At 37.3% G+C, this 22332-nt stretch overlaps 1 protein-coding gene across 2 annotated transcripts in view; it reads left to right on the forward strand.

Moving 5' to 3' along the window:
* Nucleotides 1-21831, forward strand: part of SBNO1 (strawberry notch homolog 1) — a 32178-nt gene extending 10347 nt beyond the window's left edge. For both annotated transcript variants that reach the window (XM_068911264.1, XM_068911265.1), the window contains exons 5-32: nucleotides 702-802; nucleotides 2038-2134; nucleotides 3291-3451; nucleotides 4500-4633; nucleotides 4781-4871; nucleotides 5794-5955; nucleotides 6144-6279; nucleotides 6355-6460; nucleotides 7747-7900; nucleotides 9176-9358; nucleotides 9552-9649; nucleotides 10372-10523; nucleotides 11166-11363; nucleotides 11653-11829; nucleotides 11915-12084; nucleotides 12933-13064; nucleotides 14111-14246; nucleotides 14705-14817; nucleotides 14928-14999; nucleotides 15499-15598; nucleotides 16229-16303; nucleotides 16589-16735; nucleotides 16815-16909; nucleotides 17127-17219; nucleotides 17669-17806; nucleotides 18407-18483; nucleotides 19303-19496; nucleotides 20414-21831. In XM_068911264.1, the coding sequence (XP_068767365.1) occupies nucleotides 702-802; nucleotides 2038-2134; nucleotides 3291-3451; nucleotides 4500-4633; nucleotides 4781-4871; nucleotides 5794-5955; nucleotides 6144-6279; nucleotides 6355-6460; nucleotides 7747-7900; nucleotides 9176-9358; nucleotides 9552-9649; nucleotides 10372-10523; nucleotides 11166-11363; nucleotides 11653-11829; nucleotides 11915-12084; nucleotides 12933-13064; nucleotides 14111-14246; nucleotides 14705-14817; nucleotides 14928-14999; nucleotides 15499-15598; nucleotides 16229-16303; nucleotides 16589-16735; nucleotides 16815-16909; nucleotides 17127-17219; nucleotides 17669-17806; nucleotides 18407-18483; nucleotides 19303-19496; nucleotides 20414-20556 (3635 nt within the window). In that variant the 3' untranslated portion in view covers nucleotides 20557-21831. The remainder of the gene's footprint in view (nucleotides 1-701; nucleotides 803-2037; nucleotides 2135-3290; nucleotides 3452-4499; nucleotides 4634-4780; nucleotides 4872-5793; nucleotides 5956-6143; nucleotides 6280-6354; nucleotides 6461-7746; nucleotides 7901-9175; nucleotides 9359-9551; nucleotides 9650-10371; nucleotides 10524-11165; nucleotides 11364-11652; nucleotides 11830-11914; nucleotides 12085-12932; nucleotides 13065-14110; nucleotides 14247-14704; nucleotides 14818-14927; nucleotides 15000-15498; nucleotides 15599-16228; nucleotides 16304-16588; nucleotides 16736-16814; nucleotides 16910-17126; nucleotides 17220-17668; nucleotides 17807-18406; nucleotides 18484-19302; nucleotides 19497-20413) is intronic.
* The last annotated feature ends 501 nt before the right edge of the window (nucleotides 21832-22332 follow it).

Consider the following 22332-nt stretch of genomic DNA (forward strand, 5'->3'; position numbering starts at 1 on the left):
CTCTTTAAAGCAAACAGTTTGACTTGTGCAAATGTCTTAATTGTTTTTAGGATCAGATGCGTTAAGTTTAATACATGCATTGACTATCAACCTAATGGAAGCTTGAGTGCGCCTTTCAAAATCTTACACTTGTCCTTGTATACTATATCTTAGTTCTGTACTGAGCCTTATTGCCACTTGCTTCTAAATATGGGTAAGGACGGGAAACTTCTCCTCCTTGAAGAATTCCCATGTAGACTTTAAAAACAATTGAATGCAAAATGATGATTTTATTTTTTTTACAGAAGTAGTTGTAGTTTCTCCCAAGGTGGTAAATGCCACCAGACCAGGTAAGTTAATGTCTATTGAATCACCAAGCTTTCTGGTTTGCTGTTAAACTCAAAAGGCTCACAAGATGGAGAATTTCTAAATATTATGTATAGACTTGGTGGTGGTCTCTTTTCTTGGAGTATTTGAAAATGATACGCATGTATGTCAATGCAGTGGTATTGGATGGTAATTTTTATCAAAGAAATAACAGGATTTAACTCCATGCTTGCTCAGAGACTTTTTGATTAAATTTATTGATAGTGTTCTTGAAGCATCATTGTGCTACTTGATATCTCAAAACCTCTCTTCTAGCTCATTAGTAGAGAAGGATGTTAATTTGAGTCAGTGTTTCAAGGGAATTCCAGTAAAATTCAACTTTTCCTTTTTTAAAGCTGATCTAAGCAATGGGGCAGTGAAGAAGGAGGCTTCCACAAAAGAGGTAGCAAGAATATGGATAAATGACATTAAAATGAGAAGTTTTTCGCCTACTATGGTAAGAAGTACAAATGATTAATTTGCTAAATGAATGTCTTTTATTGGCCGCAGCCTCCTGTAACTAGTTTCTCTAGTTGCTCGTATATGCCTTTTGTGCTGTGGAATTGTATTGAGTACATCTATTTCAGAAAAACATTAGTTTCTGTTAGCTGAGTTCTTTATTACGTGACTAAAACTAACAGCTGTATAGAGCAGACTCCCTATGTGTTAAATAAGAATTCCAGGAAATGACCGACCTTAACAGGACCTCATTGTGTGGACAGAGGGCTGTGCTTCATTAAAGCTGGTAAACAGCTCCTTCGCTCTGTTTTAAGACTTTTTTTTTCTTCTGTTTTAAAATATCCCTATTTGTATAACTAGATATGTAGCAGTAAAGAAGCTAGGAGACTCTCTAGCATGACTGACGTTCTGGGCTGTTGGAATTAAGATGTAAATTGAGTATCTTCTTTCAATACTTCCAAATTCTAATGAAAACACATTCTGGTGCTATAAGCACTTGAGTTTCAGCAGCTTCACTCAAAGTTAAACTCAGGTTGAAGTGCATGATGACCGGTGCTCCTTAGGAGTGCTTGGCATGCGGTAGGTTTTTTCAGATGACTACTTTTTATTAAATATTGAATTAGTAATTATGAAAGATTTTGACTTGTAATGGAGAGAGTGCTTTAAATTCAGGTATTTTTATTAACCAAGACCGCAGCAAAATGCGTAACTATTAGGGTTCAGAAAATACGGGATATAACTATAGTTAACTATTCCCCTAAGCTGTGAAGTTGCTTAAGGAATGTGAAACTAAAGGAGATTTCATGGGTGTATATGAAGTTAGTTTTTTGGCTTTTGACTAGCTGTTGTGTTTTAAAGGCAATTTCTTTAAGTCTTAGTTTAGATTTAAAATGCTGTTAGAATAAAGAATAGTGTGTGTGTGTGTGTGCTTTGTTTTTTGGTTTTTTTCTTCTGCTTATGTGAGTTTGGAGCACTTGAATCCTTGTAAAAGAGATGAAGTTCCCTGACTTTTTGTGATTTTCATTTGATTGGGTGGAATTCTGTCTTTGAAGAGTTGTTCAGAGCTTAAGAAAAATGCTTCCTTTTGTAACTTTTCCCTGCCGATCACTGATTCAACTAGCGCACGCATTAAAATGTTCAAGTCTGTGCTGCTTTCCTTTCTCAGGTTAGTTTCCAGGACACGGAGTATTAACAAGGTGCTATTTGACTAATGCAAGTGTTTCTGTATTTCAGAAAGTGCCAGCAATAAAAGAGGAAGAGGAACCTGAGGAAGAAGATGAAGAAGAAATGGGCCATGCAGAAACTTATGCTGAGTATATGCCAATAAAATGTATGACAGTTTTCCTATATCACAAGACTGAAATACTTGGATAGCTGAATAGTAACAGTAGAAGAATAAATAATGTACACACCAAAATACTATAGCTTTAATAGTTGAATCAAATAAAAAAAGGACCTGAATTTGTGGCCTTGTTTTTCGCCTAGGGAATTTTTCTTCTACTGCATTTAGTCAGTTTTGGAAGCTGTGCAGATCTCTGAGTAGATAAGGAATTTGTTAGTGTATCTTTGGGCAGTGTTTGTTTCTAAAACATAATTGATGAAGCAAAACTAGGCATATACATATATATATATTTTTTTAAACCTGTACTAAGAAGCTTTATTAAGAAGGAAATTATTTTGTAAAGGAATTAAGCGGTCACTACTACACTTCAGAATCCATTTAGAGTGTTTGGGTGTGAAATTACCCAAAGCACATTCTTCCTATGCTGTTCCTAACTTATTGCTTAGATTTGCAAAATGAGTCTGACTGGGTGAGTCTTTTCCAACCATTAATTGCCATCTGCCCTTTTTTCCCCTCCCTTCTCCTTACTGTGATGGCAAAAAAAGCTGTAATCTTACCTTCCTAGTTACATTGCTGATACTGCTGTAAAGGCAGAGCAAAAAATTAGTTTTGCATGTAGTTTGTAGCTAAATGGTTGATTTTTGTCACAGATGAGATCTGCCAGCAATTAAACCATGTCTGTTCTAAATCTTTTCTCGTACTGCTCAAAAACAACACTATATAAATAGTGAGAAGAATGTTGCTTTTGTGATTCTGGCATCTTGAGGCCTCTGGTCTTTTGGGAAGGCAAGACTGAGAGCAGTTTCTCTCAAACATATGAAGTGCATGAATATATTCCTTTTTATGAAATGGACTTGTATCTAATTCATAAAAACTGGGGGAAGGTGGAGAGAGAAGAGAGAAAAAGCTAGGTTTCACAATTGTATATGTTCAGATTGAGTTATTTTGTATGTGATGCAGTGTTTCTTTGACACTCCATTTTTGAAGATGTATAATTAGGGTGAAACGTGGTTATTCCTGAGTTCAGCCTTGGCAATGGACAGCTGTAACTTGTTTTGGTAAATATTAACCTGTGCTGCAACAACAAGCACTCCTCTTTATGTTCTCATCTTTCCTCCCTTCCCTCACCCTCCTTCCCAAACAGTAAAAATTGGTCTACGTCATCCTGACCCGGTAGTGGAAACCAGCTCATTATCCAGTGTAACTCCTCCTGATGTGTGGTACCAGACATCAATATCAGAAGAAACAATTGATAATGGCTGGTTGTCAGCTTTGCAACTTGAAGCAATCACTTATGCAGCCCAGGTATGCTAGGCATTAGTGGACCTTACAAAGTAACACAGAATTTGAGAGGAAAAAATGCTGTCTGACAGGTGCAACTATGTCTATTTTATAAAGAGAAAACAAAAATGCAAAGGTTTGTGTTCCATGAAAAGGTGGCAGGTGAGCTTTGGTCTAGATAAATGTGAGGTAATACACCTAGGGAAGAATAGTCTAAATGACTTACTAATCTCAAAACTGTCATAAGACTCGGGAAAGCTATCTTGGAGTCCTTGTTTTTATTTCTCTGAAGTAACTTCATGCGCTGTCCTAGCAGCAGCCAAAAAAGCCAGTGCTGTTGGGCATCACTGGGAAAGGGAATTGAGAGCAAGATTGGGTTTTGCTGCTGTATGAAAACCTTGGTGGGCCCGCCTCTGGTATTGTGTGTGCGGTTCTAGTCTCTGCATTTCAAGGAGGAAGGTAGTGGAGTTAGGACAACTAAAATGCCTCATGAAGAGAGACCAAAGAGACTGGGACTTTGCAGGTTGGAGACAAGAAAAATGGAGGGGGACAATATCAAAGGTTTACATAATCAAGGAGGCAGTGGATTTAGCCAAATGTGGAACTGCTCATCGGATCACAAAAAAAGAGGCAAAGGGAGCCTGATGAAACTGGTAGCAATTTGGTTCGAAACTGATAAAAGAATACTCCTTTACACAGTGGGTAGTTATGTCTGGAGCTTGCTGCCACAAAAGGCTGTGGAGACTTTTATCAGTGGGTTTGAAAAAAGCGGTTGGAAAAACTCATGGGCAGCAGGGTCTGTTCATGGTTACTAAAAGGACTAGACAGGGATGTATCTTCCACAGCAATTCTGGATGCTGAAGAAAGTGAAAGGAAAGGACCATATGAAGTAGTCAGGCTCATGTGATCTCCTTAAATTACATCCTCTCTTGCTGCTGTCAGAGCATGAGTGCTTGGTGAAGTGGACACCTGGTCTCATCCAGTAGGATGTGTCATATGTTTGCCCATTTCCAACAATCCACAGTGACATGTTTTGTAGAATGAATACAAGTTTTTGTTCTTTCTCCTACAGCAACATGAAACATTCCTGCCCAATGGAGACAGAGCTGGATTCTTGATAGGTGATGGTGCTGGTGTAGGAAAAGGAAGGACCATAGCTGGAATAATCTATGAAAACTACTTGTTAGGTAGAAAAAGAGCAGTCTGGTAAGTGTGTCAGGATTTGTTAGAGCAAACAGTATAGTGACTATAGTACTTAAATTCAGTGTAATCTATCTTTAGACAAATGTTTTAGATAACTGCTTTTAAGCTTTTGCTGTAACTTGGGGTGTATGCTTTGTTTTGTATCTTCAGGTTTAGCGTGTCAAATGATCTGAAATATGATGCTGAAAGAGACTTGAGAGATATTGGAGCAAAAAACATTTTGGTTCATTCATTAAACAAGGTGTGGAAACTTTTTTCTATGTACAGTTGAGACAAAATTTTAGGTACGCTTGTGTGACAAGTTGTGCACGTTAACTGTTTTAAGAGTAAGAATGTACTAATTTTAAGAAACTTGCTGTCTGGATCTTGTTTGACAGGCCTTCTTAATCTTGTGAAGAATCACACAGTGCTTTAAGTTAGTTGTGTAAATAGGCCCCGTGTAGGATTAACTCTTAGCATGTGTTTTTTCTTTTTTTAAAACATTAGTCTTCAATACTGACACTACTGAGTAGAAAATTTTCTAGAAGTTGAAATGCACCTTGAATCTTGTAGACTTGACGTTTTTTTAATCCCACCACCTCCAGTGCATATTTTAGGTATTTAGTGTAATACTTGAATAGATTCAGCATTTATTAAAGTAGTGGTAGTGTATGAAGTTATTTTCAGATACTGCATCTGTGTGTAGTTAGCTATTAATATAAAATGCAGAGTGACTAGTGGTTGAATTCAGTGTCTGAACTTAAAGTTCACTTTAAGTTAGCGTTCTTGCTTTGTTTTAGAAACTAAGATTTCATAACGCTTCTGGAAATTGTATTTATAGTTGCTACTGTAAATGACATTTGACCTATTAGCTCTAAGTGATACATTGAAACTTAAATGTTGGTTGTATTTAACTTAAGCAAACCGTATAATTGGAGAACTTGAGTGTTAATCTTTAGAGGCCTCAGATCTAGTCTTCAATAATATATTTAAGCGCAGCCCGTAAAACCTCTTAACCAAACTCCTAGATGCCAGTTATGGCCTAGTCATGATCTAGGGCTCCAGGAGGTTTAAAGAGTACAAACCTCAACATTGAGATCACCAGCATGCCTTAATCCTATGGTAGGTAGATCTGAGGGGGGAATCTCTCTTGAATTTCTGTAATTTTTCTTATCTCATTGCAGTTCAAGTATGGAAAAATTTCTTCAAAACATAATGGAAGTGTGAAGAAGGGTGTCATTTTTGCCACCTATTCTTCTCTTATTGGTGAAAGTCAGTCTGGTGGTAAATACAAAACCCGATTAAAGCAGCTTCTTCACTGGTGTGGTGAAGACTTTGATGGAGTTGTATCCTTTGTCTTGAGTTCAGCTGATTCTAATTGAATTGTTGTTTAAGTTTACATCTTTAAAGATAGCAAATAAGAATAAAAAACCTATCATTTTCAGGTATCATTATTCATGACAGTAATGGATTGTGTGCCTGCTCTGACACTATGAGCTTTGAAAAAGTATGTTTTTCCTTAATTAAGGTTCAGATTGTATTTGACGAGTGTCATAAAGCTAAGAATCTGTGTCCTGTTGGTTCATCAAAACCAACAAAAACGGGTCTGGCTGTGTTGGAACTTCAGAATAAACTTCCAAAAGCTAGAGTTGTTTATGCTAGTGCCACAGGTATGTGCTACTTGGTTTGCATTAAATGTGTGTATGCTTTTAGTGGCATTGGTACAGACTGTGTTCTGCTCTTAGGTGCGTCTGAGCCAAGAAATATGGCATATATGAACCGTCTTGGAATATGGGGTGAAGGAACTCCATTTAGGGAATTCAGTGACTTCATTCAGGCTGTTGAAAGAAGGTAATATTTTAAAGAGCGCTAGCAAGAGCGCATATGGTTGTGATTGACTCAGTTTTCCAATTCCTTTGTCTTCACTCACTCAGTCCTCTTCAAACTCATCCTGTCATACTAAAAACTTTCTGCCTCTTTGCTTCTAAATCTAGCAGAAATTTCATTTATCTTATGTGGTGAGAGTGGGGACACTTCTCTCATTCACAGAAAATTTTGTGAACTTTAGAAGTTAGCTGGGAAAATAGCCTTCCCAAAATGTGGGTGGTGTTACAAGAGTAAAAATGTTTTGCAGATCATCACGAAAACATGCTGTATGTGCTCAGTACACTCAGTATAGTCAACATCTCACTATAAGTAGAAGCCCTTTAATGTTTATGCACTCAGCTTATGCAGCTTAACAGAAATAAGTCGTGTTCTTGGGCTTTCTGGCATAACAATTCAGTTCAGAGAAATCATGTGTTCTTTTGCTTATGCTGTGCAGGTTTGTAAGTTAGAAAGGTGCTTCACGTTTCAGAACTTGTAAAGCAAACTAAATCTGAGAGGTCAGTAGAAAATGCCACTGCTGCATTCTTTGGTAGGTGAGCATTTTAATACGTTCTGTTTTGTGAGCTTGAAGGATTTTTGAACACTTCAGAATGCTACAGTAGAGCTTAGTATACATCTTCTCGCATACTATCTCCATGATGCATGATTTTTCTAGACTGAAAGTGTAGCCTCCACTCCATTACTGAGTACGAATCAAATGAGCAAGAATGAAATTACAGGCCCAGGCTAGTGAGTAGGTTAGTTTTGCAGTTGACTTCTATGCTCTCCAGGTATTGCTAAAGGTTTGTTGCTGTTGAAGAGAACTTAGCTACCTACTAGTTTAGTTATTTTTCACTCAGCATAAATCTAAATAACTTAATACAACCTGTATCCATATTTTAAATACCCAGTGAAGTTCATAGAACTGTAACACAAGGTTTTTGTGTAGTTGGATCAACTTCATTATCAGATTACACTTTGTAAGATATTATTTCCTAATGCATGTTAGAGCACTCAGTAAAAGTACTGTTTGAGTGTTCTTCTGTGTTGGGATGTAGTTAATGCTCATGAGGCAGAGGTGTGGTTTTATGTGGAGGCTAAACGTCAAGACCACTTGATTCAGTGTGTTTAACCAAACAGCATTAATGGTTTTGAAAACACATTTCTTCACATCTGTAAGCATGCTGTTTACTTCTAAAACGCTTGTTTTTTTTAACAAGTTCTTGCTTTTGAAAATGCTAATATTGACTTAATTTGTTCCTTTATTTTAGGGGTGTTGGTGCCATGGAAATAGTTGCTATGGATATGAAACTGCGAGGAATGTACATAGCAAGACAGTTGAGTTTTTCAGGTGTAACTTTCAAAATTGACGAAGTTCTGCTTTCACAGGACTATGTTAAAATGTACAATAAATCTGTGAAACTGGTAAGAATACCTTTTTAAATTCACTTCCTATATTGAATGTGAGAAGTTGAATTTACTTGGTTTAAACTCGAACGCTCTTGAAGTTGCATGTAGTGTTGTGATCCCTGTCTCATTTCAATGTAAAACTTTCTCTGTTTAAGACTTGGGCAAGAGCTTTTTGTTTTTGTTCTGGACCATAAAAAGTTTAGTTCTGGGTATCTTGCGATGTCTGCCAGACCCACTGACTACTAGCAGTGCATCAGGGACCTCGACTGTGGTAGCCCAAGATAAAGCTGTTCACCTGCTGGTTGTATTTGACCCCTCCAGTCCTTCTGATTCTGCTTTAGGGGAAAAAAGCTGCAAACAAGCTGTAAAGCTTGACTTGGCACTGAACAGAGTGCATGCACTTCTTCGTTAGAATATTATGGTAGAGCATGTGCTTCTTGATTAAGCAGTACAGGGTGGTAATTTTATATATGCAGATCAAATCCAAAGCATCCAAGCTATGGCTTCCCCCACCCTTTTTTGTTTTATTTTCATTTATTCTCTTACTGATTATCTCTTTCATGTTATTCTTACTTGTTTTGCCCATATACTTTTCTTGAGAGCACATTCTCTTTGTACAGTACCATCGGTGTATTTAATAGAAAGTATTTATTCCCTTAGATGTAGGCTAAAATGAGCAGGATCTTTACCTGCTTAAAAAGGGCTTAAGCATGACTCAGTTTTGTTGCATATCTGCAATAATTGAAACTTATCTTTCAGGCAGGTATAACAGCAGCTTTTAAACAGCATTTCATTTTATGAGCTTACTGATTCTTTTAAGCAGTGTTCATGGCCAAAACTTACTTTACCTAATCTCCTGCAGAAGTCTGGCTTTAATGTTCTTGTCTTAAACAAGTTTAAAAGGGATAGCAAGATGCTCTTTTCAAATGGAAGGCAGTAGATTTTTTTTTTTTTCTCTTTTTGGTATCTTGCTTACACTTAATTATGGGCCGTTCTCTTTGGTTTCTTAGCCTAAGTGTATTAATGGAGAAACTAGATAATTAGAAAATACTGTGCATGTTTGCTTTGGTAGTAATGTAAATGAGAGTAATTATGTCTTTAACTTAATGAGACGTAGCTGCTGTTTTGTTTATTGTGAGCTTTGTTTGATGTATGGTGAGCTTCCCTGACTTGCAGTCCTGCAGGGCTCAAACTTTTAAACTTCATTTCTGTCTTACTTTGGACATTAAAGAATATATCTGCTTAGCCTTGAAATGCTACATGTAAAACAACTAACGTTCTCTTCTTCAGTGGGTTAGTGCCAGAGAGAGGTTTCAACAAGCAGCTGATCTTATTGATGCAGAGCAACGAATGAAGAAGTCGATGTGGGGTCAGTTTTGGTCAGCCCATCAGAGGTTTTTCAAGTACCTTTGCATAGCATCTAAAGTGAAGAGGGTAGTACAGCTAGCTCGAGAAGAAATCAAGAATGGAAAAGTAAGTTGATGAAGACCTTTATTTTTTCAAATGTAGAGTTATTAGACTTTATAACAAATATTGTCAAAGCTATTGTAGTAGCGTGCTCTTGTATTTTTTGGCATTGAAGCTATTTAATGAACAGAAATGCAGGCAAAAAATAAATGTACAAGTTAGTCTTAGTGACAGTGTCTTGTATTCGTTTGTCCTTCAGTGTGTTGTTATTGGACTACAATCAACAGGAGAAGCAAGGACATTAGAAGCTTTGGAAGAAGGTGGTGGTGAACTGAATGACTTTGTTTCTACAGCAAAGTAAGGCTTGAAGTTTCAGAACTGTCCTTTCTGGAACAGCCTTCCGAATCCAGCATAACGCGTGTGGTAGTTTGTGCTTTCACATGCAAAAGATGCACCCAGTTCTCAGGAAGCTGGATTTTCTTTGGTACCGGTGTCCTTTGCTTAAGCTTCCTGTGTATAAAATCTGATAGTACTGCTCAAGAGAACCATTGGCTAGTTCCTAGTTCTGCTTGTGCTATGTTACATGATGTTCTCAAGCATGAACAGCCTGTACTGCTCTACTAAAACTTAATGGGGAGAGGAAGACTTGTAAAATGTATGCTGGGTTTGCACCAGAATTGGTTACAACCATGACTGCTTTTTTTAATCAGATGAGCTGGATCCAACCATGAGAATACCTTGCTGAAGATTTAAGTGGCAGATTAAGTTAAAATAGTACTAAACCTTGAGCGATAAGAAAGAGGCAATAACAATAACACTAGATTAACACTTTAAATTGCTAAATATGAATTTTAACAAGTCATATGTAACAGTACTGTAAAGCAAACGTCTCCCACCACTTTTAAGAGGGTGGCAAGCACAGTAATATAGATAATTATCCAAGGTGCTTCTTCAATGGCATTCACAAGGAATAATTTTTCAGAAAAGTCAAGCTGCTAAAATGTTAGAGGTTTCTACTTTAAATAAATGCAAATTAGACTGAATAACTTTTTTTTTCCCCCTCCCCCTTTCTTAAACAGAGGAGTATTCCAGTCTCTCATTGAAAAGCACTTTCCAGCTCCTGACAGGAAGAAGCTGTTTAGCTTGTTGGGAATTGACTTGACTGCTCAAAGTAATAACAATTCACCTAGAGACAGTCCTTGCAAGGAAAATAAGATAAAGAAACGGAAAGGTAAATGTTTAAGTTAATTACACTAATGCTATAGAGAAAATGGTAGCTTTAGAACTGCCTGAAAGAGAACTCGATATTTACACATCCAAAATTTTTATAAATACCAATGTTCATGAAACAGCATGTATTATAAGTTTTAAACTTAATTACAAGCTTCTGTTAATGATTTGAAAATCAGCTGCTGAGGTGATATAATCTGCAAATTCTTTTTGTTAATTCTTTTAGGCCAAAAAATTGGGCTGATGTAGAATAGGACTTTATCCCAAAGTAACTTGCACGTATCAGCCCACTTTCTGGAAGCAGTGAAGCCCACTGCTCTTTAAGAGGCTGAGTAAAGAAAAGCCTAAACGCCGCCCCCTTCCCCTACATGTACATGCCTGATGATATCCTTTTTTCCAAAAAAAATTAGGTGATTATAAAAGCAGAAGAAAAAAACAGGTACGTGGGGAGAAGGGGCTTACTGAAGGCTTAGATTACTCATTTAACTTTTTTTTTTTAAGTTGTGCTAAAACAGTTACATTTTTGGAAGCTGAACACTTTTCTACTTAGCATGCAGTGGTAGTAATACAATTCTCAAAAGTGGGCTAGAAGGTCTAAACTAGCTTTTTATTTTTTCTTTTTCTCCTGGGGTGGTGGATCTAGGTGAAGAAATAACCAGAGAAGCCAAAAAAGCTCGTAAAACAGGTGGCCTTGCAGGTAGCAGCTCTGATGAGAGTGAAAGTGAGTCGGATGCTTCAGACAACGAAGAAAGTGACAATGAGAGCTCCAAATTTTTGAGTTCTGGAGATGATGATGACTTCAACCCATTTAGAGATGAATCCAGTGAAGATGATGAAAATGGTAAGGCAGTCTGTTCCATCAAGTATGTAACTATACTTGCAAATATTAGGCATAGAGTCTTCTCTAAGCACTTCAGTGCACCAAAAATAGAAGACTGTATATCTTAAGTAGGTAGTTGGAAGTTTAATGAGACTAGGATTATTTCTAGAATGTTTATTTGCAGCTTCTTTAAGTAGATGTTATGCACTAAAGTTCAGACTAGTCAGTTTTGTAATGAGCATAATTTTTTTTTAAAGGAAAGGATAGCTTATTATAAGTGCTTGAAGTGTTTTGAAAATATTTTATTTAGCTTCAGATCCCTGGCTAATTAGAAAAGACCATAAGAAAAATAAAGAAAAGAAAAAGAAGAAAAGTATAGACCCAGATTCTATTCAAAGTGCCTTATTAGCTTCTGGTCTTGGATCAAAACGACCTAGCTGTTTTACTTCCACTGTTGGTACCACCACGTCTAGTACCAACACATCAGGTAAGAACAAGTTTCTTTGGAGTTGCTTCACTTTCTTGGCAATTAGGCAGTGAACTCTTAAATCTTAATTTCTTTTGAATTTCAGCAAACAGTAATACAAACAGCAGCTTTGTAACAAGTCAGGATGCTGTCGAAAGGGCTCAACAAATGAAAAAAGAGCTGCTTGATAAACTGGAAAAGTTGGCTGAAGATCTTCCACCTAACACACTGGATGAGCTTATAGATGAACTTGGTGGTCCTGAAAATGTTGCAGAGGTGGGTTGATGCTCATATTTAGAGAAACTTGCTATTTTTTTTCTCAGCTGCAGCCATGTGTTACCTGCCTAGCTGCAGTAAATCAGTGTTGTCATTCTTTTCCAAGGTTATGTGTGACCAAACTATATATTAAAGAGAACTTGTTTGTTGGTCTTGAACAGTAATCTAGCAAGTATGAGAATATAGGGCTCTTACACTGAATGCCTCTGATTTAAAGAGAAACTTGAAGGTTGTATTAGAATACAGAGAAGAGCTCTGAAGAGGTGAATGTTCAGGGATCGCCGGTGATAGTTTCCCATTAGGTAAATAGGGCTAGCTTCTGTTTTTTCTTGTCTACAGCATATTGTTCCAACTAGTTGTAGTCAGTTTTAAAACTGGTGTACATGAGAGATGAAGCAGTGATAAGATGAAATAACTACTTCATCTTCTTAGGCAGCAAAAATTAACTTGTATAATTGCATTGTGAAAAGTCTGTGTCTAATAGAGTTGTAAGCTCTCTTCTTTTTATCTTTAATTAACATTCAGCTTTTCAGTTCAAGACATGGTTACTGCAGTAGCGTATAAAACTTTGATTGCTAACACTTCTGCTATGGACAGTAGTATGCTACAGTGCCACTTCTGCATAGATATGCTTTTCTTGTACTTTCCCCCGAGTTACTTCTAAGTAAGTGTTCCACATAGCAAACCATAGCATCAATCAAAAATAATCCAGGTAGTTTTATACTTAGTCAGCAATTTACTCCGACTTGCACTTTGAGGTTAATGTAGGATTCTGTTGCTTGGCAGTCTTGATCATGTAATAATTTTGGCATTGCTATAATGACTTTGTATTCCCTCTTATTTTAAAGATGACAGGCCGCAAAGGAAGAGTTGTAAGCAATGATGATGGCAGCATATCTTACGAGTCAAGATCTGAACTCGATGTGCCCGTTGAAATTCTGAACATCACAGAAAAGCAGAGGTTCATGGATGGAGATAAGGTAATTCTTAGAGGCACAGTTTAGAAGAACTTGCCAGATGACATAGTAACATGGGCCGACTGGTTAAGTTATTAGGTTGTGGCTCTACCATTATCTCACAGTGACATTTTAAATACAAATCCTACAATAGGTAGAAAGGATTTGTTATTCACTACTGAGCATTTTGTTCTTCAAACCTGTACGTTCAATAGTCCTATCTAGTATGTGGTCTCAGCCTGTTCTAAGGGTCAGGCTGTAGTTGAGGTAGGTGAGGAGGCTAACCTTCAGATTTTGAACTGCTTCTCAAGAATAATGGTAGATTTGGAGCTGATGAAAGTTTCATTTTGGTTCCAGGATGGTTTTCCTGGGTTTTTTTGTTTGTTTGTTTGCTTTCCTTGCCTGTGGTTCATTTGAGATGTGTTACCACAAGAGGGCAAATCAAGTAAATGTAGCTGTTGCATGGAACTTCTTTGGCCTGTTGTTACACTTTAGGGGAAATACTCATGTTCATGTAAGCAACTTGCACATAGTCCAAACACTTGCATTCTTTCAAGACAAATGCATTCACATACTGGAATGGCTCTATCTTCTTCCATATACAGTATTAACAATAACTTTTGTGCTCTTTCTTTGTCACTTGCTATCAGAGCAAGTCTCTTCTGTTCCTCACCTTTTCTTTCTCAAGTGCAGACCAACATCAGAGAAACTGAGAAACCTGCCCTTTGGAATGGCAGAACTGCAGCATATTGCCCTTCTCTGTTTGCACAGAAGGGTGTTGCTGAAAAGTGAAGACCGTTCCTTTTGCTGTTAGTTAGCGTTTCTAACTTTGATAAAGAGAACCATCTTTTTTTTCCCCCCCTTCCCACTACTTGAGATAGTAAGACCAAATGATAGTGATAGTATTCCAGACTGATATTAGTAGTAGTCTGGAAATTAGTGAGGTTTTTGTGTATGTGGGTGGGGGTGGGGGTGGGGAGGGTTGGTTGTTTGTTTTTGTTTTGTTTTAATGAAAAATGAAGCTTGATCTTGGGTTTAGTGCTAACTAGCAACTTTTCTCTTAATAAAAGAACATAGCCATAATCTCGGAGGCTGCCAGCTCTGGTATCTCGTTGCAAGCAGATCGTAGAGCTAAGAATCAGAGGCGGAGAGTTCATATGACTCTGGAGTTGCCATGGAGTGCAGATAGAGCAATACAGCAGTTTGGTAAATAATGTTTTTGTTGTTGTTGGGTTGTTTTTTTTTACTCTTTTTCCCCCAGCAAATTCAGTGAGACTGAACTTGGTGCTAATTCATGGAAAGTAAGATTGACTAACTAACCTCTTAAGGACCCTTCTGATCTCCTTTACCCAAGGCAGGATTAGCTGTGTCTGTAGCCATAGCTAATAGTTTCTAAAGTTTTGAAAGAAACCTAGTGAACAAAAACCTACACTGCAGCTTAACCGAATAGTTCTGTGTGTATCAAGCCTCTGTATGAAGTTGCCACAAATCTGGAGTATCTGCAGACATATTTCTATTGTGATATTTACAGCAGAAACTTTTTTCAGCAGGATTAAGTTCTAGCTATTTCTCTACTGCCCACAGTTTGAGGATGTTATGCTTTATTAGAAACGTTCAGTGAAGTGAGATTTATTTAATAAATGTGCTTCTACTTAATTATCCAGGAAGAACTCATAGATCCAACCAAGTGACTGCTCCAGAGTATGTGTTCCTAATTTCTGAGTTGGCAGGAGAGCAAAGATTTGCATCTATAGTTGCAAAAAGACTGGAGAGTTTGGTAAGACTGTTTCAAGAAATCTGATCCTTCATTTGAGAAAATACAACTTAAATTCTTCTTCCCTCTTTTTTTTTTTAATTTGATTTAACTACAAAGGTATGTCTTAACAGGGAGCCCTCACTCACGGTGATAGACGGGCGACAGAAACTCGAGACCTCAGCAGATTCAATTTTGACAACAAGGTGATGGTTCTGTTTCTGGCTGAATTAAAGTTCATGCTGTAGTGCTTATATTTCACATATGGCCTGTGGAATAAATGCTGCTTCAGTCTCCTGTGAATTGATTTACTTTTTTTTTTTTTAAATCTTTGATAGAATACCTTTTTTTTTTTTTTTGAGTTAGCCAGAGAACAATCCTGTTTTTGAAAATGGAAGCACAATTCTGTGTATACATTTATCTCTGTTTGCTAAAAATCCAAGTCCTAAGCAAATGCTATGTATCCTTTCAGTCACAATTAAAAGACTAAATTGGCAATTACAATTAGAAATTAAGACTGTGCTGTTTATATATAATGTAGTTTATAAAGGGAAAAACTAATAAGCAATTCTCCAATTTTACTGTTAAATAGTAGAGAGTAGTAGTTTGCTATGAATTAAAAGTGCTTATTAACCTATGTGTGCTTGGGGCTGAGGCGCAAACCCTAGAACACACTGTTAAAGCAACTTTCTCTTTCTTATGCAGTATGGAAGAAATGCTTTAGAGATTGTTATGAAATCCATTGTGAACTTAGACTCCCCAATGGTCTCACCACCTCCTGATTTTCCTGGAGACTTCTTTAAAGGTAAATATAACTCACTAGGTGCAATCACGACCTTTTTGATCACTCTTCGGTACGTAAAAATGCAAATAATGTTGAGGGTAGAAAATACTTTTTTTAAACCAGTTAGCTGGCTTGGGTCAGTATTCACGGGGCACCATTCCTGTGCGCAGCGCATAGATGTTGAAATGCAGGTATAAAACAAGATATTTGAACCCTCTCAATTCAAGGCAAGTTCTGCATGCTAACTATTTGAAGTGAGTTGGAGCAGTGGGAAGCCTAGATTAGTCACCTTGGCAACTGTTATCAACTAAGGGGAATACAAGAGTGTCTTCTCTCTCTGTTTGGCCAGAGTATTATATATAGTTCCTTAACTTAATTTTCCCATTATCTGTTGTAATATCCCATTCTCCTATGGGTTCATGTATAGTGCTGTTAGTAGTCAGATTCTCTGCCTGTGTGGTGTCTTTGTTTTGCAGGAGGTTTTTTTTTTTTTTCCTGTGGAAGGACAGATTACAAGATTCTATTCTGCTTATCAATATGTTAGGTAAAAATTGCAAGCGTTTAGGAGTGGTATCAGAAGTTTTAGAATTCAATCTTGAAACAAGATTGCTAAACAAGCTGTTACTTTGTAGTCTCTAACTCTTTTCTTAGATGTTCGCCAGGGATTGATCGGTGTAGGCCTGATAAATGTAGAAGACAGATCTGGAATTCTAACGCTTGATAAAGGTATCTGTTTTTTATGTATCTCTAGAATGTCTCTAAGAAAGATCACTTATCTTCTTGTAAATCATGGTAGTGGATTCCTAAACAACAGAACTGAAGTTGTAACTAATTTAAAACAAACAAACAAAAAATTGGAAAGCTTGGAATGTTTTCCTTGCTCCTGAGAGAATGAACATGAGTATTACTTTCACAACCCTTTGAAAACTGATTGAAAGCCTATTTTCATTAAATTTAACCTTTTGGTTGACCTGATATACCTTTTTTTTTTTTCTTCTTCCTCCCTTTAAGATTATAACAACATAGGAAAATTTCTGAATAGAATTCTTGGTATGGAAGTACATCAGCAAAATGCTTTATTCCAGTATTTTTCTGACACACTAAATGCAGTTATTCAAAATGCTAAAAAGAATGGAAGATATGATATGGGCATCTTAGGTGAGTAAATCAATTTCCTAGTATTCTTGTACTTAGGTAAGAGAAGAGAAGCAGAATAACTCTATCCTTTCCTTTTAAGATTTGGGCTCCGGGGATGAGAAAGTAAGGAAGGCAGACGTTAAGAAGTTTTTAACTCCAGGATACTCTACCTCTGGACATGTAGAACTGTACACAGTAAGTTGTGTGTTGCGTTTGTACTAACTAATAAACTTTTGGTTGCTGTCAAGTTCTTAAAACACTGCAGTAAGCTAAGCTTGCATCTTTTATTGAGCAAGGGGTAGGTTCCATGCCTTTCACTGAGCACTATTTTGTTCTGTTTTTTGTTGTTCTGTTTCGATAACTGTCCCGAAGTATGTTCTCACTTAAATATCCCTGTGTGGCTCTCCTCTAGATCAGTGTAGAGAGAGGAATGTCGTGGGAGGAAGCAACTAAGATCTGGGCAGAACAGACGGGACCAGATGATGGATTTTATTTATCACTGCAGGTAAGATTCTTATACACCTCTTAGACTACGTTCAGAGAATTTGTTTTAGGGCTATTTGAATAAGCTATCTCCTTTGAAAAATGTAACATAGAAATTAAAATCATTGTTCAGTTTTGTAAAATGCTTTCACTCTTATTTTAGGATTGATGCTAATTCTGTTTCCAGCTCTTAGTACAAAGCTCTTAATTCTTAACTGCTCGTAATTTTCTGACAGAACTGTGAGCCTAAACAAATAGCTTTTATTTAAACATGCATCAAGAAAGCAAATCCTTTTGTTATAAGGAGATGCTGGTGGAGGTTAGTGGTACTATCTTCTAAAGCTATCCTTATTATGATTATTTTTAGTATTTATACACATGTACCATTACTCTGTAAAGATCACAATATAGAATCACTTCAGATACTGTCAACGTGTTTACACTTAAATTTCTTGAATTTTTGTTTTCCAGATAAGAAATAACAAGAAAACTGCTATTCTAGTAAAAGAAGTGAATCCTAAAAAGAAGCTTTTTTTAGTGTACAGACCAAATACAGGGAAACAACTCAAGTTAGAAACATGTTCAGACCTGAAAAAGAAGTATAAGAAGGTAACCTTTAAAATGATGCTAATTTTAAATTTAGAAAGTGAAATTAATGTGAGGATTTTCAGGGTCTAGCAAGGGAAAGTCCAACTCCTATGTAGGATGCGCAAACGGGCTATTAGAGTAGTGATGTACAGTGTGTTCTAAGCAACGATTCTGAAGCCTTTAGCTGCTTACTACTGCTGTCTTCTGGAATACTCCGGTGGATTATCTTGTTTAGCAGCTGGTATGATACCTGACGCTTCTGTTAAAACAATCTTATGTTGTTGAATTAATGAAAACTTGACGAAGAACTCTGAGATCAGCTGGAGTACCGGAAAAGTTCCGAGATTCTGATATTGTTGTTGAGGTTCTGCTATGTTCAAGCATTCTGTTTGTCCTTAGGTGAGATTTCGTGTCAGTTAGATAGCCTGAAATTATGTATCCTTTCTCATAGTCATGACCAAAGTGTGTGTGTGTGGGGGGGGGGGGGGGGGGGGGGCGGGGAGGGGAAAGGTGTTTGGGGTTTTTTTGCTATGCAAGTCTTGATGTGTTGTTTTTTGTTATTTCTCTTCTATTCCCTGCCTGCCCCCCCCCCAAAAAAAAAAAAAAAAAAAACTTTTCCAGGTACCTTCTGAAGATGCTCTGCCACACTGGTTAGAGCAGTACAATTCTTCTGCGGATACCTGCACACATGCTTATTGGTTAGTATTTGTATACACACAGGTGCTTTAAACTGTTTATCTAAACTGTTTTAATTTATCACTTCTATCTGGTTTTTCTATAAGTTCTGTGAAATCTTGCATTTCTCACTTAAGAAAAATGAAGTCCCATGATCAGTCAAATGAGTAAGCCCATCCTTTGAGTGGAAACATTAAGCTATACACTTGCTCTTAAAGTTCTAATACGTTATGAGTTCTGATGTTTAAATTCTACTCTAGTAGAAGTATAGTGACCCAGGAGTAGCTTGTGCTTCGGTAAGTGGCTTGATCTGATCTATTTTTGTGGTAGGATAGTTCAGCTCTTATTTGAGGGAAAACAAGTTATACTTAAGCTTCACGCAGGGACTAGACGTTAAGAAACAGCTGTTCTTGCACTACCTCTTGTAAGTATCTCAAATAACTCGGCAGCTGGTGCCTTCCTTCCTGGGGAACAGCCCAACTGGTTGAAATTTTAAATTATTGCCAGAGTGAAATTTACAGATCAGATACGGATTTCTTCCGAAAACCTGAATCTCTGTTCTGTATGATTTAAACCAGTGATATCTTTGGCTTAGAGCTCTGTCTAGTCATTTTGAAGACAGGGTCCTGAGTAGGCTAACATTTCCCTAAAGCTCTCACATTAGAGAGGTATTTTGTGGCTATGGATAAAGTGCCTTCACCTTATGGTGTACTTGGAATACTCGATCTGAACTCTGTTGAATAGAGTTTAAAATGAGACTAAGTTATTTAACGTGAACTGGGTACCTTTTGCCTGCAATATTCTTCTGATTTTTTTTTTTTTCTTTTTAACCTTTCCCCTAGGAGAGGCAATTGTAAGAAGGCAGGCTTGGGGTTAGTTTGTGAAGTGGGACTCCGCTGTCGAACTTACTATGTCTTGTGTGGTTCAGTACTGAGCGTCTGGACAAAAGTAGAAGGCGTTCTAGCCTCTGTCAGTGGTACAAACGTGAAAATGCAAATAGTTCGTCTAAGAACAGAAGATGGGCAGAGGATCGTAGGTAAGTGGCTTGTCTGCTCCTTTAATTCCAGTGGGGTGGGAGGGAGTTGTAACTTAAAAGTCACTCCCTGTTAAGTCTTGTGTAGGAGACTAGGCTTACAAGAGAAACGGTTTGTCTGTGTGCATATGTTGCAGGCAGAGGGCAGGAATACAAATGTTAAAGTCTGTATTTGTAGTGCAAACATGTTTTTAGAGTCAGGTTAAAGAAGGAAGAATCTCTTTCAGCCAGGCTTTGGAATACTTGTTCTCTCAGCTCATATTCAAGTCACATTTAGCCTGTTCCAGCCAACCTACCTTTGAAACCAGAAGGACTTTGCCGTTTCTCACTTCTGGCAAAGAATAGTAAGCCCTTAAAATGCTTGCTTTCATGCTTTTTAAGCTATTGAAAGTCACATGTAGCCACTAGTCTAGAATGACTTAAAGATTATTATATCCTTCCTTGCTGCTTTTCTGCTGAAACTTTTTTTTACATATGTAGTCTTGTGATGTGTAGGGTCATGGCAGCTCCTGCTCCAGTGACCTTGTTAAGATGCTGAAACAAGGTGTTTCAGGGTCTCTTCTTCCTTGCCTATAAACTCTTGTGCTTTTCTAACTTCTGTCAAATTAGAGAAGCAACAAAATAGCCAACTTCTGGTCTTAATATGGCAGCAGGTAACCCAAGAATAAACCTGTATTTGGGAGAAAATGACGACTTCTTTCTGCTCCTTCATGACCTAAAGGATCTAATGACTTGTAAAGATAAATTTTTTTTTTTTAATTTAGAACTAGAACTTGTAGTTGTCCTTGATTAGACTTGTCACTGGAAACTGTCGCTATTGACTGTTGCATAAATTAAAAGGTAGAATTATCAGCCTGAGGTTTTAATAGGCAAATTGTTTGCGTGCTTATGAAACACAACTGATCCGTCGCTGTTTTCAGGTTTGATCATTCCTGCAAACTGTGTATCGCCCCTCGTAAACCTCCTGTCAACGTCAGACCAGTCTCAACAGCTTGCAGTACAGCAGCAGCAGATTTGGCAGCAGCATCACCCACAGAGTATCACCAATTTCAACAATGCATAAGAGGACATGCTACAGGTGTTGACTCTGGTGTTTGAGGAAAAGGCTGTAAAAGCATATCACTTGCATAAAAATCAGGGACAGATTCCAAAGAAATATAACTTTTTCAGTTCAGTTGTGTGCTCTCAAACTTTGGGAATAAAGAGATCTAAAAAGGTTGGTAGAACTGAAAGCCAGCAATTGTTTATGGTGGTGCATCTGTCTTTCCTTATGCTCTCTGTAGTGCTTCCTGTTTGCTTTTACTTTTGGCCTTTTAAGCTACAAACCCACAATTTGTTTGAAAATGCTTGAAAATCCCCAAGCAGGCTTTATTTTTATCTTGTCATACAGTGCTCAGGGTTTAACGCAGTGCATCAATGCCATTGCTGTGGGAGATATCCTTGAATGCATGTATTGAGTATATATATAGAAAATATATATTGGGTTTTTCTCTTCAATTTGTAAGTTTATAAAAGCATGAAACCTAGAGGTTGCACATCATGCATTCAGGTTCCTTCCCAGTTTCTGTTTGACAGTGCATGTCTTTGGAAACGGATATGGACGGGATAAACACACACGAGAGGAATTCAGAGAGAAACACAATCTTAGTTGTACAGCATTGGTTATTGCATTTTTATAGTGTTTATACCCAGGTGTTGCATTTTTTTCTGGTTCTCTCCTGGGGGTTATATATTTGAGTCTACCACATGTTCTTTTTGTGATAAACATCTTAAATTAAAATTAGTTCATTTTTAATGTATTAATGGTATTCCTAATGTGTACTGCAAAGATGGCTGGATGCCTGTTTTCCTTAAATTGAAGCATTTCCTTAATCCGAGGTGGTTATGGAAACTTAAGTGCAAATTCACTTCCATCTCGCATACAATCTTATATTTTTTACTTCATTAATGTAATTTAATTTGTCACTTGTAAGATGAAACCTTACTTGAGCTGTAAATTAGAGAATGGGAAACACTTGAGGGTTCCGCTGTATGTGCTGTTTCTGTTACCCAGTAACTTGAATACTGTTTAATATGTTGTAAGACATTGTAGAGTTTATCTGGAGCTGTTTAAAAGAAATTGTAATGTACAAATGTGAATAGTCACTTATCTATAATATGGGTAAGTTTTGTTTTGCCTATAATAGTAGATGTTTATAAGAAAGTGAAGGACAATGTTTGTCATTTCTTGCTTGCACAGGTTGCACTATTGAAAATTTGAGATTGTATAAACCTGTCCAAAAAACTACAAGATAACAATCTTGTAGATGTCAAATAAAAGTTATTGTACTAACAAGAAGTGGAGTCTTGTTTAGGCAATCACTATATTCCAAAAAAACTAACAAGTTTTTACAATTGGAATTCAACAGGACTTGGCATGTTCCAGTCTGTTTTAACCAGGCTTCTGTCTTGCAGTCCAAATGCTTCAACTGGTTAATGAGACAAGGAATAAACTGTGTTAAACCTTGATGCATATGTTAAGTAATGTTCACCTGACAGGCTTAGTGCAGTAATCCATTGCAGCGTGTGTCACTTCTGTAAACATTCAGTGAAACAGATTCAAGTGTCACAGAGTTTTTCCATGAGTAACTGGGACCAGAAGTTCCATGACTGCAGGCTGAAGTGAACTCCACTGCATGGATTATTTCACCTGTCGTTCAGTTAACGCTGCCTGTGCCAGCACTCCAGTGCAATAACAGCTCGGGGCCGTGGGGGAAGGAAGTCTGCTTGCTCAACTCGGCAGTCTGAAATGGTCAAGGGGCATGACTCGTCACTAGATGGAAATGCAGTTCCAGATTAA

This window comes from Struthio camelus, chromosome 17, assembly GCF_040807025.1.
Source record: "Struthio camelus isolate bStrCam1 chromosome 17, bStrCam1.hap1, whole genome shotgun sequence".
In the NCBI taxonomy this organism is placed as follows: Eukaryota; Metazoa; Chordata; class Aves; order Struthioniformes; family Struthionidae; genus Struthio; species Struthio camelus.